This window comes from Schistocerca piceifrons, chromosome 1, assembly GCF_021461385.2.
Source record: "Schistocerca piceifrons isolate TAMUIC-IGC-003096 chromosome 1, iqSchPice1.1, whole genome shotgun sequence".
Taxonomy (NCBI): Eukaryota; Metazoa; Arthropoda; class Insecta; order Orthoptera; family Acrididae; genus Schistocerca; species Schistocerca piceifrons.
The window spans coordinates 1,141,813,708-1,141,832,036 of record NC_060138.1 but is presented as its reverse complement, the minus strand read 5'-3'; the positions used below and the strand labels follow the sequence as shown (position 1 = coordinate 1,141,832,036).

The 18,329-nt window shown below is 41.5% G+C and overlaps 1 protein-coding gene across 7 annotated transcripts in view; it reads right to left on the bottom strand.

The window, feature by feature from the left end:
* LOC124780834 overlaps window positions 1-15,226 on the bottom strand; it is a 29,933-nt gene extending 14,707 nt beyond the window's left edge. The window contains exons 1-3 of one of the 7 annotated variants that reach the window (XR_007015946.1): window positions 15,168-15,219; window positions 7,081-7,166; window positions 6,800-6,863 (exon numbers count right to left, since the gene is read on the bottom strand). Coding sequence is in view for 1 of the 7 variants with exons in the window: in XM_047253811.1 (XP_047109767.1) it covers window positions 6,800-6,863; window positions 7,081-7,166; window positions 14,467-15,148 (832 nt within the window). In the remaining 6 variants the exon portion in view is untranslated. The other 6 variants (XR_007015944.1, XM_047253811.1, XR_007015947.1 and 3 more) reach the window with 6 other exon arrangements.
* Between the last annotated feature and the right edge of the window lie 3,103 nt (window positions 15,227-18,329).

Sequence of the window (18,329 nt, the reverse complement as noted above, 5' to 3'; positions counted from 1 at the left end):
TGGATGTAGTCCTGTGGAACGGCTTGCCATGCCATTTCCACCTGGCGCCTCAGTTGGACCAGCGTTCGTGCTGGACGTGCAGACCGCGTGAGACGACGCTTCATCCAGTCCCAAACATGCTCAATGGGGGACAGATCCGGAGATCTTGCTGGCCAGGGTAGTTGACTTACACCTTCTAGAGCACGTTGGGTGGCACGGGATACATGCGGACGTGCATTGTCCTGTTGGAACAGCAAGTTCCCTTGCCGGTCTAGGAATGGTAGAACGATGGGTTCGATGACGGTTTGGATGTACCGTGCACTATTCAGTGTCCCCTCGACGATCACCAGTGGTGTACGGCCAGTGTAGGAGATCGCTCCCCACACCATGATGCCGGGTGTTGGCCCTGTGTGCCTCGGTCGTATGCAGTCCTGATTGTGGCGCTCACCTGCACGGCGCCAAACACGCATACGACCATCATTGGCACCAAGGCAGAAGCGACTCTCATCGCTGAAGACGACACGTCTCCATTCGTCCCTCCATTCACGCCTGTCGCGACACCACTGGAGGCGGGCTGCACGATGTTGGGGCGTGAGCGGAAGACGGCCTAACGGTGTGCGGGACCATAGCCCAGCTTCATGGAGACGGTTGCGAATGGTCCTCGCCGATACCCCAGGAGCAACAGTGTCCCTAATTTGCTGGGAAGTGGCGGTGCGGTCCCCTACGGCACTGCGTAGGATCCTACGGTCTTGGCGTGCATCCGTGCGTCACTGCGGTCCGGTCCCAGGTCGGCGGGCTCGTGCACCTTCCGCCGACCACTGGCCTGGAGACCTCACGCCCCACGTGTTGAGCAATTCGGCGGTACGTCCACCCGGCCTCCCGCATGCCCACTATACGCCCTCGCTCAAAGTCCGTCAACTGCACATACGGTTCACGTCCACGCTGTCGCGGCATGCTACCAGTGTTAAAGACTGCGATGGAGCTCCGTATGCCACGGCAAACTGGCTGACACTGACGGCGGCGGAGCACAAATGCTGCGCAGCTAGCGCCATTCGACGGCCAACACCGCGGTTCCTGGTGTGTCCGCTGTGCCGTGCGTGTGATCATTGCTTGTACAGCCCTCTCGCAGTGTCCGGAGCAAGTATGGTGGGTCTGACACACCGGTGTCAATGTGTTCTTTTTTCCATTTCCAGGAGTGTAGTTTTGATCGTAAAACGATGAAACTCTGTGGTCGATTATATGCCCAACTATTCTTTCCGCCCCAATTCTTTCATTATTTTTTTTCCATTTCCTTCCATTTTGTTATCCCTTTTTCTAATTTCTTCATGCGAAATATGCTTAATTCTTTCCTTGTTTCAGAATTCCTTATTTGATCTCTCACGGTACATCCTTTTACTTTCCTTAAAAATTTCATTTCACACGACTGTTCTCTTCCTTGGTTATTGTCCTGGTTTCACTTCTGTACGAAAGCATAGGTAAAATTTTGTAAAATTTCGCCTTTATGTCTTTCCTGGTTTTATTGTTTAATGTTCTATGCGTAGTGAGTGCTATATATCAGTTGAAACTTATTTAACTTGTTGGAGCTGTCATTAACGTATTCACAACTTACATCACATCCTATTAGCAGAAAGTGAGATACCTGTTCAATTGATTTTTCATTTAGCATTATTTTAGACTGAACTTATTCAAAATGGTTCAAATGGCTCTGAGCACTATGGGACTCAACTGCTGTGGTCATCAGTCCCCTAGAACTTAGAACTACTTAAACCTGACTAACCTAAGGACATCACACATCCATGCCCGAGGCAGGATTCGAACCTGCGACCGCAGCAGTCGCACGGTTCCGAACTGCGCGCCTAGAACTGTACTTATTCGTTTAAAGGCTACAACTTTGGTTTTATTTTCTGTTATTTTCAAGTTACAGAGATTACCTATTGAGTCCAAGCAATGTAGAGCAAACTGTAAAACATCCCCCATCTGTTGTCAAACGACTTAATCGTCAGCAAAGAGTACAGTATTTAAATACGTGTTCCTAGAAATTTTATTCCTGGGTTAACTTCTGACTTCCATTGTCTAGCAAAGTTATCAACATCTGTATTAAATAAAGTGGGTGAGAAATTGCATCATTTCGTCTTAATCGGTTAACTGCTACTGGTCCTGTTTTCTTTGCCAGCATTCATTAAAGTTCCATTATTAAAATAGAAACTTTTTATCACTTGCGTTAAATGTTCAGGATAACCTTATCTTGCCATTATATTCCTCAGCATATACGTAGTCACTCTATCGAAGGCTTTTTCATAATCTGCAAATGCAATATCAGTTTCCAGGTTATGTTCTCGTCTCTTTTCAGTTGTCTGCTGCACTGCAGTAGCATTGTCAATGCATGATCGTTCTTTTCAAAAACCATATAGTCCCTACAGTAAGAGTATCTGCTATTCGTTTCAGTATGTTATTAGTTATTCGTGCATATAATTTATAGCCAGTGTTTCACCAGACTTATTACTCTGCAGTTGTTAGAAGCATTCCCAGTCCTTTTTATTCTTTTAATTGTATTCTTTTAGTTCACAACAGCCTCGCTTCAAACATTAGACCTTCACATTTAATATGTTCTGCGCTAATATTTTTGCGTCCTGTTTCTTTTCTGTTCTTCATCTGCTTTAATGCATCTTGTATGTCCCCCAGATTAATATTGTCTTCTTGGTATATTTCATCATCTCGTTCCTTTTGCCCTTGTCTGTTTTCGTCAGTTCAATTTTAGCATTGTTTTCTACCCATAATCCCGAATAGTGTTTCATCCAGGCTCCTTCGTCTATTACGTGTAATCGTGCAGAACCTTTCTCCTGTTTGTTGTTTCAGGAGTTTGAGCCACCTATTGTCTGCCATGTACATTATTTTCAATATTTGACCTCATTCTGTCTTAGGAGTCTTGGTCAGCTTCTCTATTTTCCTGGCGTAGCTACGTTTTTCTTTATACTGTTCTTTCGTTTCCCCTGCATTCTTCTGCAGATTTCTAGTCTAAGCTTACTGTTTCTGTTTAACTGCATTTGCTAAATCTTCTCCTCCTAATTTATCTTTTTCTCCTCTATTGCTACAAGCATCACGTATGATTCCCACTCTGTATTTAGATTATTTTCTGTAGACTTATTTAGTAAATAATGCGCTAAACACTGTTGATATAGCTTTCATACACTGTTTTGTAGCAGAAGGTAGACTTTGAGAACTTCATCTACGAGTTTACTTCTCGGAATAAATTGTTTCTTCCATTTAGCAACCAGCTTTACTTTGGCAATCACAAGGAAATGACGTGACTCAAAAGTCGCTGCCTGTATGTACTCTTACATCCTGTGCCGGTTGACCGAGCTCTCTATTAACTATGACGTAGCCAATAATCGATCCATCACTCCACCTGCATTTACGAATAACGATTTTTCTAACGGAACTGTAGTAATTTTGATTTCTTTATATGTTACAAACCAATGCAATTCGTGTGAATTGTTATTTATGACCTGCTCTCCAAAAGTTCCTATTTTTTCAGATATTGTCAAATTACCTAAACGTGCATTAAGGTCTCCTCTTATAATCACATAATCTTTCTTATTTTGGTCTGCTTGTTTTTGAAGGTCTTCATAGAACACTTTGGTTTTTTTCTCTCCTTCATTCTTCAGGAGCTTTGGCACCTACTGTCGTGAGATAGCCTCTCTATTTTAGCCGCGCTGACGCGATTCTTTCATTTATGACGGTATTGCGGTGAAGTAAATATTAACTAAGTTTTTGACATTTACGTACTAAATTGATCATAAAATCATTAACAAACGCTACAGATACGGTACACATGCGCACATCAGTTACATAGGTCTTGACGCCAGCTATGACATGACGACATTTATCTAAACGCTGATTCGACACAAATTTTTATAAATAAATAATTCAATATCTTAGAAAATAGTGCCAAAACACTGTACTTTTTCACACACAGATACACTATAGAATAGCATCAGCAACAGGTATTTATTCTAGTATCCCAAATTGTTAAAGTATGTTTAAGAGATTTAGTAATTTAATGTTTGTAAGATTACTGAGAACAGTTGTACTGCAGTGGCATTCTGAATAAAGACCTGATGTTGACTACTTTTTGCTACTTTGCTTTGATGTACGAACTCTAAATAAAGGTTAGTCCTTTTGTGATATTCAGCGTGTAGTAATATGTTTGTATCAGAGTTCAAATTATCTAAAAGTGTCCATAATGTATGTGTTTGAAATATCTTAAGGCTGCAAAATATACACTTGTAAGAATTATCTTCTGGTTGTAAGGTGCTCACTTGACTTAAGTGGATGGTGACATGAAGTTTTTATACTGGCGGCCAGATAGTATTTTGTGGGTTGTTTATGGTCGTAACTTGGTGGGTAAGTTGGTTTGCTAAAGTTGGCACAGCCAATGAACCGCATGAGTTTGAGTGTTGGTTGGGCGACAATAATTTCGACTTCCATCTATTCGGACTTACAAATATTTCAACGTAACAGTTCAGGACAGTTTGAAAGTGTGAACAGTGAGTGCTAGTATAGCCGCCAGTGGCTGAACTGTTGCCATGGCGAACCGGTTACTGTATACAGATTGTGTCTCCTAAAAGTCGTCAGGTCGTCATCTACACTTTCTCTCGTGTTTTGGCCGATATCTGCAGTTTGATTTTTGGAATGTGCAGCTGGAGTCACCTCAAACGAACACTGCACATGAAGGCTTTTATTTAACGTCCAGTGTCCTCACAAAGGTTCGGATATTTCCCACTAGGAACAAAATTATTTTTATAGCAGAATTTCACGCGCGCAGTCGACACAGTCTCAAATTAGTCTAGTGTGATACATATTAAGACGGACATTAAAATACAAAGAATAAGCGGTAGGAAGAACAATCAGTAGTCCAGCAGCGACTGACTAGCGCTGCTGCATGGGCGTAGCATACAGTGCGGACCAGGGCGCTACCACAGTACTGCAGCAACTGCTGGGGTACAGATTATTCCTCATGTTTTACTGTCCTGTTTAATAGATATAGGTAAATCGGACATCGCACTAGACTAAAATGGGACCACTCTCTAATGGACATGTGAAATTTCGCTTTAAAATAATTTTGTTCGTAACGGGAAAAAACCGACATTTTTCGTCGACAATGAAAAGTATTTTGCTGTGGGGTGACTCCAGGTACATACAGCAAAAATGAAATTGCAAATATCTGCCAAAACACGAGAGAAAATATGCCTGACAACTCTTTGGAGGGACACCCTTTATAGATGTCAACATATTGAACTTTAGGAATTTAGTATGCCTGATTTGGAGACCGTACAGTGCCTCTGAATTAAATTTTTTACAGCCTGCGAACGCTCTGCTTGCTCTCTAAGTTAGTTAACCCCTGTTTGCTCTTGTGTGTTTAAACATCAGCCTGTGTGAGGCCACTATTGTAAGGAGATCTGTAACTGATCTGAATAAATTTATAGTGAACCTTAAGCTTGTGGCTAGGCTACATCATTATCCTTAGGTATCATTCCATTCATATGTCGTCTATTTTAATAATCAAATGAATAAGTGCTCTTGTCACAAAACATTTTCTCTGTCTCTGTTACATTAATACGCCTTATTAAAAATTCAGTGAAGATATCATGCCAGAAATGAATCTAATCAGCTAAGTAGATAATCAGCTGATTAGCTCCGGTTCTGGCATGATGTCTGCATTTGTTGTCTGGCTCCTTTATACATTTTTGTACAGGCGCTATGAACTACATGACCGTGGAGTTTTACTGTATGTCTCTTTTAGCTGACCCTCGCAAAGAATGCGATAGGTACAACCTTCTGAAGAAGGCCACTAAATTCCCGAAATTGGTTAAGAAATGAAATCTCTTCTATGCAGCTAGTTGCTGATTATTTCGATATAACATCTGTAATCACTGACACTATCATAACATTTTGCCCCCCTCTACATAAACCTGTTCTAAAAGTTGTTGTGACGACTCAGTTCTCTATCTGATCAAAAGACGTTCAGAATAATTTCACAAAAATCCCTGTTTCTGGCAACAGTTCTAATGGCATTGCTGTCCCAATCTGTAGCTGTCAAAATTACGTCTCCTCCTATTTTAGTAGACTGGTTAGGAAAGTTACTCGTGTTATTTTCCAACTTTTCCGTGGATCACACTGCCACTTTCTCTCCTGAAGCAGGCCTTAAAACGACCTGTTATAAAGCGGGAAGTGTAATTCTGTGTCGTTTGTAAGACTGTGGTGGGCGTTTGTTTTGATCTGCTATGTATAAAAATTGAATTGAGCAAGGGAAAACTTAAACTCGGCACTGATTTGTTGCCACTTCCTATCAAATAACACTAACGGCATTTACGTGCTTAACGTCACCGTCCGTTTTGACGTATCACCATCAATAGATCCACATAGCTGCTTTGAAGTTAAAATATAGAAGTCAGCTAAACAATCGATAAACTTTGCTCCGTAAGCCAGGCGCAAGGGTGTCACTAATAATTATTAATAATAAATAATTAGACGATACGCCCTCGTCAGCCTCACAGTGTATCAACGTACATTGTTCCTTAATTCATCGCACATTTCTTCAGCATCTTTTCTCTTCTTAGCGCTCCCCAAGAGACATATAGCTGCAAGACACATATTAAGAAGAACTTCTACAAGGAATACAATCTCTTTCTAAAATTTCATGTGCGAGAAACTTCTATAAGTAAAGTAAAATGCATGGCCTCTTGAGATATCTGTCATCAAGTTTCGACAATGTTAGTTATCACTATTTGCCATGGGCTGCAGTTATTTTGGTACGTACATTCGTTTCCATCTTCAGAGCGAATCAACATTGCGACCAACGTAGAAGTTCCAGAGTGCTTTTGCTGTAAGAGATATACAAGTACCTGTAGAATTCCTTAATATTTTCAGAGTAAGTAAGAGGTTTATGAATCGGCAGGAGTGTAACTGGGGAGTTCTATTGTAACAGAGTAACTACCAATAGTGACAATTTCTTTTGCAATGGAAACCCAGCCGGCACCATACAGAATGTCTCTGTTTAGCACGTGTAGTATATCTGGCTACTTAGGCATCAGTACTCACGTGATGAGGGAACTCCCCAGGTGCAGCCTGGACGCCTTTGACTGTGCGTCCCTGTAATGCCGACGCCTTCCGCAGCACTGCGCCACCTGAAACGGGTCGCACTTCAACCCCGTCTGCTCCGTTACAGACAACTAGCTTAGCGTAAATACATAAAACTGGAAACAGTCTTTTTATTAATAGTTATTTAATATTCCATGAACCAGGTTGTAGCTTAGTGCTGGATGCTGATTCTGTGACAAGAAGATGGAACACGCTTTAATGTGCTGTCATCAGTATTGTTTATCCGTCGATGAGGATGTATAATTTTAATATTGTACTTGTTGGGACAGTATGGGCGGCTTTCCTCTGGTTGTGTCTACCTGTCTGCTTCTATTGTGATGGTCAGTTGGTACGTCACTGCACACACTATTACCGATATGTTCCAGTTTTATGCACTAACGTTCAACTCACAGTCACGACTTCTAAAATACGGGGATAGGTGTAACTAGCTAAATGGCCCCTGCTTCGCTCGTGTAGACTGTATGGCTTGCGGAGATTTGTTTTTTTATTTAATCGAATTTTGCAACACCTTCTAAGATTTTCATACTAATTAAGGCCTTATAAGTATCGTCTTTTGCGTATATACTTCTGACCAAAAAGCGAATCTGACAACTGGAGTCAAAAAGTATTGATAATGAAGCCTTTTGTGTCCTTATGGAGATATTTCCATAGCAATTTTCATCCCATAACAAATATTTCTTTATATACAGGGTGTCCCATTTATCTTGAACACCTTAAATAACTGTTTGTCCAGATGCAAATTACAAAATGTTCCAAGCAAATGTTCTTTAGCAGTCAGGGGGACATCAATCAGCATAATTGCCTTCGTTGTAGCTTTGTTTTTTACAAACATATGAACACCAGTATGACTTTTTTTTAGATGGCACCCTGTATTTTTATTCGGTAATTCATTTCCTCTCCTAAAGAACTATTCAAAAATGTATCACAGTGTACCATTCACTGAAACACGGGGTTAGTAATTACATAACACATAATTGACATTGACGCTCCCAGCGCTTAGTGCAGGTACTCGAGGTAATAGAACACATCCAAGTGCTAACGTTGACAGAGGACAAATGTAAGCACAAGTAGAATGCACACCCGTCAATTCGTCAACTATCGTCAGTTGAAGAGCTGTGTGAGTAGACTGTACACCAACGAAGAGAAGGTAGAAATGCTACCCATCTATGGGGAATGTAAGTCATCAGAACAGTAACTGCAGTACTGTATTCTTATGTACGGGTACATTTAGTACAGTAGTTTAGTCCTTTTAGATACTGTCGTCTAGGGCAGGCATACAGTAAAGGCTGTCCTTCCTACAAACTGCATCGACATAACGTTTCTTTTATTGTTGTTGTTGAAGGTAAGCGAAATGCTACGCAGGCAGCGCAACTGTACAGAGAGCGATATCCTGACAAGAAGCCACCTTCCCGACGGATGTTTCCTCGTCTTGTAGCGACGCTTCAACAAACCGGGAGTTTCAACCCAGGGCAATGCAATCGTCGAAGCACTTGCACAGACGAAGCTACCGAAGTTACTGTTCTCGCTTCCGTTGCTATGAATCCACATGCGAGCACACGACAGCTTGAACACGTCACCGCTTCCATCCTTACCATGTGCGCCTACATCAGGAATTGCATGAGAATGATTTCCAGAATCGTGTACAATTCTGTCAGTGGGTACAGCAGCAAATCCTCCCAACCCGAACTACTTCTTCAATGTTCTATTTACGAAGAATATTCCTTCTCAAACGAAGGACAGGTAAATACAAGGAACATGCATTATTGGTCCAGCGACAACCCACGATGGCTTACAGAGGTGGAACTTCAGCGGAAATGAAGAGTTAACGTCTGGTGTGGGATGCTTGGTACTACAATTATTGGCCCTTATTTCATCAATGGTAGTCTAAACGGCACAGCGTACGCCAACTTCCTCAGACGAATTGTTCCTCCCCTTCTGGATAAAGTGCCGCTAACAACCAGAATGGTTATGTGGTATCAGCACGATGGATGTCCAGCATATAATGCCTTGCGTGCACGTCATGTTCTGAACCGAAGGTATCCTGCCAGATGGATAGGTAGAGGAGCAACAGTTACTTGACCTGCAGGGTCTCCTGATTTAAATCCTCTGGACTGTTTTCTATGGGGGTTCATTAAAGGCGCCTACCGCGATATTCCAACAAATCCAGAGAACATGCAGGAACGTATCGTGCTTGCTTGTAATTCTCTTCATCAGGCAACACTGTAAGCAGAAAATAATTCTTTCATTCAATGAGTGCACCCGTGTATCGGTGTTGAGGGTCACCACTTTGAGCACCTTTGAATGTTCTACACCTGGACAATGCTACAGGAGAGTCAAAGTCAATTTTGTATTATGTTTTTACTTGGTTTTCATTTGTTTTCTGACAACTTGTAACGCCGGAAATGCATATCCTCCTATTTCCATCTATTGTACTATTTTTTTCCTTGTTTTGTTACCTCAAGATATGACATTTCTGTGTCTTTATATATTGTAATTGTTTTACTGTTTGTGTATATATATATGTGTGTGTGTGTGTGTGTGTGTGCATTTATGTCGATGTACAATTGGTTTGTTTTGTAAATACTATTTGTATTTTTACGCTGTCTCTTGCCTAGGGAAAACTATGCTATCGAACGATTACATCGATAGGTCGTGTGGAGAACCAAAGTGTTTACGATCTTTGAGAGTGTTAACTCTGTCGCGCGGAGCGCGGGCAGAAGGGAGTCGGGCTGGGGTAGTGCAGTGGAGGAGGTGTGTTGTGTGATGCTCCCGCGAGTTGCCACGCTTTCGGGGTTTGGTAGCATGTAATTGCGCTCGACTTGCTATGATAGTTTCGGACATGGTGTCGCGGACGGGAAGCGTTAGCTGGCACACATCAAGAGCCCGTTTCGGCTGGAGACCGTGTCGAGAAGAAGGCGCGCCAACATCCAGCTTCTGCAACAGCGACGGCCGACAATGAGTGACTGTCGCCACCTCCTCGATCGACAGCTTCAAACCTTCAATCAATCAACAAGGAAGACTGGAAGCACGTAAAGTTTTAGAACTGTATGGCAGACCTCAGTTTTTAAAATTGTTGCATCACAAAATTACAGCAACTTAGCATGAACCGTTTTTGCTCATTGTCCCAATTGCATTACCAAGCAGGGTCCCTTCCTTTTCCGAAATGAACCCGAGTGTCGTTGAAATTCAGACGCCAGCATTAAAGTAATATCATTCCATTTCACTGCTTTAATTTCAAAGTTCAGCTGGCTACAATATTTAGATTACACAAGCACAAATTAAGAGTGCGTTTTTGTTAGCATATTTTAGCTTACCTGTGACTGCAGCTCAGCTTGGTACGTACTAAATTTTATTATTGTTAATTGTTCAGAATCATTTAGTTCAAGTTCAGAGTTAAATCTCTTATTTGTAAATTGCGTAGATTCAAGTAGCTTTGAAATGATTGTTGAGATAGCCCAAGACTAACCGTATTTTACTGCATTTCGATGTGCTTCAGAAACAAAGCTCACTATTAATTTCAGTCACTAAATTAACTTTCAATTTTCCGGTTTAATTAATTCTTTTGCTAAATTAAGTCAGAGCGTAGCGAAATTTATTACTTCTGACAAACTTTCAGTTTTCACACTACACGTGTCAACATTCAGTTGCCACGCTTCCAGTGCTAATTACATGTGTAATAACCTTTCTTTTTCAGTTACTATAGAAATTGTCCATATGACTGGCGACCGTAATTTCCCCCAAATCTCAAATATCTAATTACCGCTAGTTAATTGTTAACGTAACGGCCGCACCTTTACTTTCTTTATTAACTTTACCCCTTCTCAAAATTAATTTCCGCCAATTTCATTTGCATTTTTCCTTTCATTTAGATGTAACCCTTTCCTCCCTCTTTACCGACAGATTAACTTCGGTGACGATTGCTTTTCCCAAATTTCCATTAGGTACACGCGGTTTAATTTTTCACTGTCATTAAAGTCGATAAGTGAGGGGGAGGTTACAAACTCCAGCATTTTGTTTCAGTGAATGGTGCACTGTGATACAGTTTTGAATAGGTCTTTAGGAGAGGAAATGAATTACCGAATAAAGAATACAGGGTGCCATTTAAAAAAGTCATACCACTGATCGTATCTTTGTAAAAAACAAAGCTACAACGAAGGCAATCATTTCCTTAAAGTCAGTACCGCCATTAGACTGTTTTTTACACGATCATGATTTCGGCTTTAAAGTGCCATTATTAAGTGTTGTAATGTTATACAGTGCCTAAGATGGCATACTGGCGTATTTAAAATACACTATCAGACACATTGTCTAACGGTCAATATTTCTGGTAAAAACCTACTGCTTTGTTTTATCACAAACAAAAAACAAAGCAGTAGGCTTTTACCAGAAACATTGACCCCTAGACACTGTGTCTAATAGTGTATTTTAAATACGACAGAATGCCATCTTAGGCAGTGAATAACATTAAATCACTTGATAATAGCACTTTAAAGCCGATGTCATGATCGTGTAAATGTAATACTGCAAATAAAAAAGTCAAATGGCCGTACTGACTTTAAAGAAATATGACTGTGACCCCACATTATGAAAAAATTATTGAACGCAATCACGCTGATTGATGTCCCCCTGACGGCTAAAGAACATTTGCTTGAAACATTTTGTAATTTGCATCCGGACAAACAGAAATATAGGGTGGTCAAGATAAATGGGACTCCCTGTATAACTGTTTTCATAATTTGAGCTTTAAATTTTTTTAATGTAACGAAATAATTTCTTCAATATTTTCGTTCCGTATTGCACTCCATTAGGGGCTGAATTTCCAGAAGCACTGAAAAACGTATTTTTTTTATTTCAAACCGAGAAGTCAAATACCAGTAGTCACAAATGTAGCCTTAAAAATCCTTTAGTAGTTCTTTAGTAATTATTTATTTTCAAACTAACCTTCACCCACTAGTGGCTGAATTTCCAAAAATGTTGAAACAGGTATTTTTTATTTTCTGACAGAAAAACCAAATACTAGTTCTCGTAGTTCTAGTTTCAAAAGTCCCTTGACAGCGACAAACTTTCAAAAAGCCTTTCACCTCCTATTTCACCTCTTAGGAGTGAAATTTCGGACAATCCCTTCTTAATCGATGCCTACCGTATAAGATCCAACACCCTCTCCAAACTTCAGGTTTATGTGGGGCTGGGGGAAGAGAGGAAACAGCGAGGTTATCGGTCTCATCGGATTAGGGAAGGACGGGAAAGGAAGTCGGCCGTGCCCTTTCAAAGGAACCATCCCAGCATTTGCCTGGAGTGATTTAGGGAAATCACGGAAAAACTAAATCAAGATGGCCGGACGCGGTATTGAAACGTCGTCCTCCCGAATGCGATACCAGTGTGTTAACCACTGCACCACCTCGCTCGGTTCAGGTTTATGCCCTGGGATGATTTGTTCCAAGACAATGTACTTAAATGGTGGATTTGCTCGACTGTTGTAAGCGCGTGTGCCGCTTATGGTCAGTACGTTAAAATATTGTTCCAACGTTTACCAAAGTTGTACATCATATCCGTTCTCCTGCCGCCAATGGCATCAAGCAACGCGTTGGCCTAGCTCATGTTCGTGAAAGGATGTATTACACTCGTCGACAGTTAGATTTTGTTTCCAAGAAATTTTTTCGGCTTCATTTAATGAGTGCCAAAAATTTAGACTTGTTCTTGAGATTGACTGGACGGTGCATCGTGGTCGCAGTCTGATTCGGAATTTCGATCTTTAGCCGCCCGGCGTTTGGCGAAGTTTGAACGTTACCGTGGCTCGGTGTTTAATACTATTTCTTGAAGTTCTGTGATGAATTTCACGAAGAAAGCTATTGACGAGGAAGCTTTATCAGTGCTAGAGAAAGGATTAAATCCTGCAACGTCTCCCAAATGTTTTCTAATGGTTGATAGTATTAGCTCTGCTTAACAGGCTCTTTTTAAACTGCCTCCTGGTGTTGCAGAGGTGGCAAGGAGGAAATACGTGAAGTGTCGACTGGGGCACGTCACCCAATAGTAATGTCACAGCAGATGAGAGGGCTGCTTTACGTTCACTTAGAGTTAATCCGCATATTGTTATTTTACCTGCGCACAAGGGCAATGCTACCGTTGTTTTGGACAAGCAGAGCTACGTTCAAAAGACGCGCGTTTACTGTCTGATTCGGCGTATCGCAGAATCGATGACGACCCCGCAAAAAGTGTTGAGAGAAAGACTAACAGCCTGCTGAAGAAAGGTTCCTTCTCGCAGGAGGCTATCAAGAGTCTCAATCCTTATTGTGCTGTTCATTCTAGAGTATATGGCCTCCCTAAGGACTACAAGGAAGGGACTCCTCTTCGTCCGATAGTGAATAGCAATGGTGCTCCGGTATCGTGTAGCAAAAATACCTTGCTACTCTGTTGAGTCCTATAGTAGGTCGGTGCGAGCACCACATTAAGAACTCAGCGGATTTCTTACACCGATTAGAGGGAATACATTTGAATGACTCTGATATTCTAGTAAATTTTCGTGTTCTTCTGTCTGATTCGTTAGCTTTGATTGAGGTTAGGTTTGGTGCTTTATTAACGAGTCTATTCGACATGTATTGACTTTCAGTTACTTTTTATTCAGTCACCATTACTACGAGCAGACAGATGGAGTGGCGATGGGAAGTCGTTTGTCACCTATTATTGGCAACTTGTTCATGGAAGATTTCGAGGAGCGGGTCTTGGAGCGGGACTTTGAAACCTGCGTGTCTTTTCAAATGTGTAAACTATTCTTTTGTTGTTTGGACTGATAGCAGTGAAACTTTGAGCGTCTTTTTAGAACACTTGAATTCAGTCCATCTGAATATTTATTTCACGATGGAGTTGAAAAAAGCATGGCTGTCTTCCCTTTCTTGATGTGTTGGTCTGGACGAAGGTATACGGTACGTTGGGACATGCCGTTTTTGGGAAGCCTACTCAGACTGACTTACATCTGCTAGCTGATAGTTGAAAGGGTACTTCGTTCCTTGGTTCACCTATATCTATATCTACGGCGCCACCGTACGGTGCGTGGCGGAGGGTACCTTGTAACACAAATAGTCGTTATGTTTGCTGTTCCAATCGTAGATAGAGGAAGGGAAAAGCGACTATCTAGATGCCTCGTATCTTCGTGGTCCCTACGCAAAATGTGCCTTGGCGGCAGTAGTGTTGCTCTGCAGTCAGTTTCAAATTGCAATTCTCTAAACTTTCTCCGTAGCGTTCTTCGAAATGAATATCTTCTTCCCTCCAAGGATTCTCACTTGAGCATGTGAAGTATATGCGTAACACTTGCATGGTGATCGAACCTACCGGTAATAATTCCAGCAGCTCGCCTCTGGATTGCTTCGATGTCTTCTCTCGATACCACCTGGTGCGGATCCCAAACACTCGAGCAGTACTCAAGAATAGGTAGTACACTTCTAAACAATGGACTATTTGCGCAAAACATGCACGAATGACTATATTGTTTAATATGTGGCGGACAAGTTACACCATATGAAAATGATGGTGTCTTGGTTACCATATTAATTCTCATTCCAATTAGAAGTGGTTGCAGTAGCGGGTTTTGCCATGAATCGGATAATTTGTATAAACAATTCTCACAAATAGTATATACGAAATGCTTGTACATAACTTTGTAAAAAAATACTTTAATTTTGAATCTACTTTGCCAGAATGTACTAATATCAAAGAAAGACATTGTAATCAAACCAAGTGTTTCCCACGGAACAGGAATTCCCGCTCTTATTTTTGCACACGCTTCTACTGCATCATTTACTATTTCAGAAATCATGGGAACATTTTCACTTTTATCAAATATATAACATTCTGGCAGTCTATACGAATTTAACATGAAACTAAATTTTGAAAAACGAAATTCCAATAAAATATCTTCCCGTATAGTTTGTGGTAACTCCAATTGATAAACATCCAAGGCATTTTGGAGTCTTCCACAAATGGCAATTCGTGCAAGTTTGTACAAAGTTTCCATTATAAAGAAATGTACTTACTATTTCTGGCAGCTCGTCAGAGACAATAGAAGTTCTCGCAGTGGATGCAGAGGACATAATGTGAAGACAACAATTTCATGCCCCTTATATACTGGATTGGTTGCTAAGCAATTTCAGTTATCAATACTCACATGTCTGTCACTCCAAAAAGACAACTTTTACATGCGCCAACCTTTTGCTGGCGTGGGTGCTTGCTCAGATAATTCTCCTAAAAGGACAAATTATCTCAGAGGGACAGGGACCGCTGCCATTGCGACCTTGGGACCCCGCGGGGCCCCATTTTTTTTATCAGTTGCTGACTCGCGAATCATGGAACCTCAGCGGGCAAGGACCGCCGCCATCACGACCTTGGGACCCCGCGGGGCCCCATTTTGTTTTATCGGTTGCTGACCCGCGAATCATGGAACGATGCGACGCAGTCGTGTTTCGATTCATGAGGGTCAGCAACTGATAAAAAAAATGGGGCCCCGCGGGGTCCCAAGGTCGCGATGGCGGCGGTCCCTGTCCCGCTGAGATAATTTGTCCTTTTAGGACAATTATCTGAGCAAGCACCCACGCCAGCAAAAGGTTGCCCGACACGTGCTGTTCGATAACGTAATGTATATAAAAGGTGGTAATGATTTATTTATTTTAGTCAGCAAAATGTCTTGGGTAAATCAGTATTTAAGAACGGGCAACCATGGCTCTATACAATACGACGGAGGTGTTTTATATCCGGGACGTGAGGAAGACATTGAAATGACGGAAAGAATTCCATTAACAAATGTTAATCGTTCTCGTAGCAGTAATGATATTCGAACAGTGCAAAGAGAGGATGCTGCTACTCGTATACGGTATGGAGATAATCAAGCATTCGACGATTTGGATACGAGTGGCGAAACAGTTGAATTTGAACGGGTGCCAGAAACAAGGCCAGAAGAAAGTAATCTTGGAGTGCGACGGCGCCGCCCAAATAGACCACGAAATCGTGGCCGAGGTCACCAGAGTGCAGATATAGAAACTACTAGCGAAACAGTGCCCTTGTAATCTGAGAGTGTCACGGACGGGGCCGCAATTAGCACAGCTGGTACTACAAGTTCAGGGCAGATAGCGATAGCTGCTGGCGCGACAACTGCTGCCGCCGCAGGTGCTGCTTACGGCGTTAAAAAAGTAGTTGAACGTGTACAGAAGAAAGGATATACTTTACCTGGTAGTGATTACGTAGGACCGGGAAATCCTATAAATATAGACGCACCGCGCAGTGGTGCAGATGCCATTGCTAAAGAGCACGACGTAGGATACGATAATCTGTTAAAGGAAGCAAGAGAACGACCATTTACAGAAGAAGAATTTAGACAACGAGTTCAACAGTTGGATGCAAAAGCTATAATAGATTTCGCTATTGACTGGAGTCATACACGCAATTGACATTCATTTGTGGGAAAATATGGCTTGAAATTGAAGACAGCTGTTGAACAACGTATTGGAAAAGCTTTGTATCCGAAACAACCAAATGCCGAAAAAACAGGTATGTAAATATAACTTTTGTTGTGTATCATATATTTTTGGTTTTGATTGTTTGATTTTAACGTTTCTTGCCTTCAGAATTATGATATTCCACTGTGGGAACGGTCTAATTGGGAGTTCATGCATGAAGGCCAGAAACGCTATGCCTATGAACAATGGCTAATGTTTCGTGTTCGCCGTGGTTTGCCTATAGATCACGACCGTCCATCAACATCTGGTTCAGCCACTGGAACAAGTTCTGTAGACGAACATCACGTCGACCACGAGGTATCAGACAGCGAAGGAGACGAGGACGAACAAGGACCAGAAGAAACACAACAACATTTTGAACCACAAAGTTTAGTACCATATCCTGATAGTGACGAAGGTATGAGTTCACCAATGCAGGTAGATTCAGGTAAACGTCAGGCTGCAGCAAGTCAATCTGGTGGATCTAAGAAAAAAAAAACGTTAACAGGCACTGCAGCACCATCTGCTAACTTGGGTGATTCTCCTAATACTCGTGTTGATCCGTTACCTGCTCCTTCTATATTAGATACTGGTAATATTACAAGATATCGCAAAGTACATAGATTTTTCACATATGGTTTAGCATATAAACTGATTGAACATGAAAAGGTAGTATGCATGGTTACTCCTTTGGCAGAAATTCCCGTTGATAGGCCATTTTTGTATATGACACCTTCTGAATTCGATTTATTACCTGATGGTAGTAGAATTGATCATTGTTCTGTAAAAGTAATTGCACAAAATCCTAGAATTGCTTTTCCGACTAATTCAAGTGATACAGAACTTGCAACATTAAATCAAAATAAGAATATGATTACAAGTGTAGGGATTAATTTGAAAATACCGGGTATTAATGTAAAGCCTACAGCATTTACTGCAAATGCACCTATGGAAACAACTGCCATTGATCATACACGAAAGTTTGATTCCATTTGGAAGTCATAGTATGGTTATAGAAATTATGAAGCAGAGTTTCTTACTAAAGTGCCTGCACATCAATTTATGCGATCCCCTTCGCAGATGACCAACGCTTTCCTAAAATTCTAAACCGAAGCGACCTTTCGCCTTCCCTACCACAATCCTTACACGCTCCTTCTATTTCATATCGCTCCACAACTTTACGCCCATATATTTAAACGACGTGAATGTGTCAAGAAGAACACTAACAATGCTGTATCCGAACATAACAAATTTGTTTCTCCTTACATTTTTCTACATTAACAGCCAGCTACGACTCATCACACCAGCTAGAAATTTTGTCTAGGTCATCTTCTGTCAACCTATAGTCACTTATCTTCGACACCTTGCACACCACAGCATCATCTGCGAACAACCGCAGATTGCTGTGCCCCTGTCTGCCAGATCATGTATGTATATAGAAAATAGCAACGGTCCTATCACACTTCCCTGGGGCACTCCTGCTGCTACCCCTGTCTCCGATGAACACTCGCCGTCAAGGATAGCATACTGGACTCTAATACTTAAGAAGCCTTCGAACCAGTCACATATCTGGGAGACCATTCCGTACGCACGTACCTTCGTTAACACTCCGCAGTGGGATACCATGTCGAATGCTTTTCAGAAATCTAGAAATATGGAATTCGCCTGTTGTCCTTCATCCATAGTTCGCAGTAAATCATATGAGAA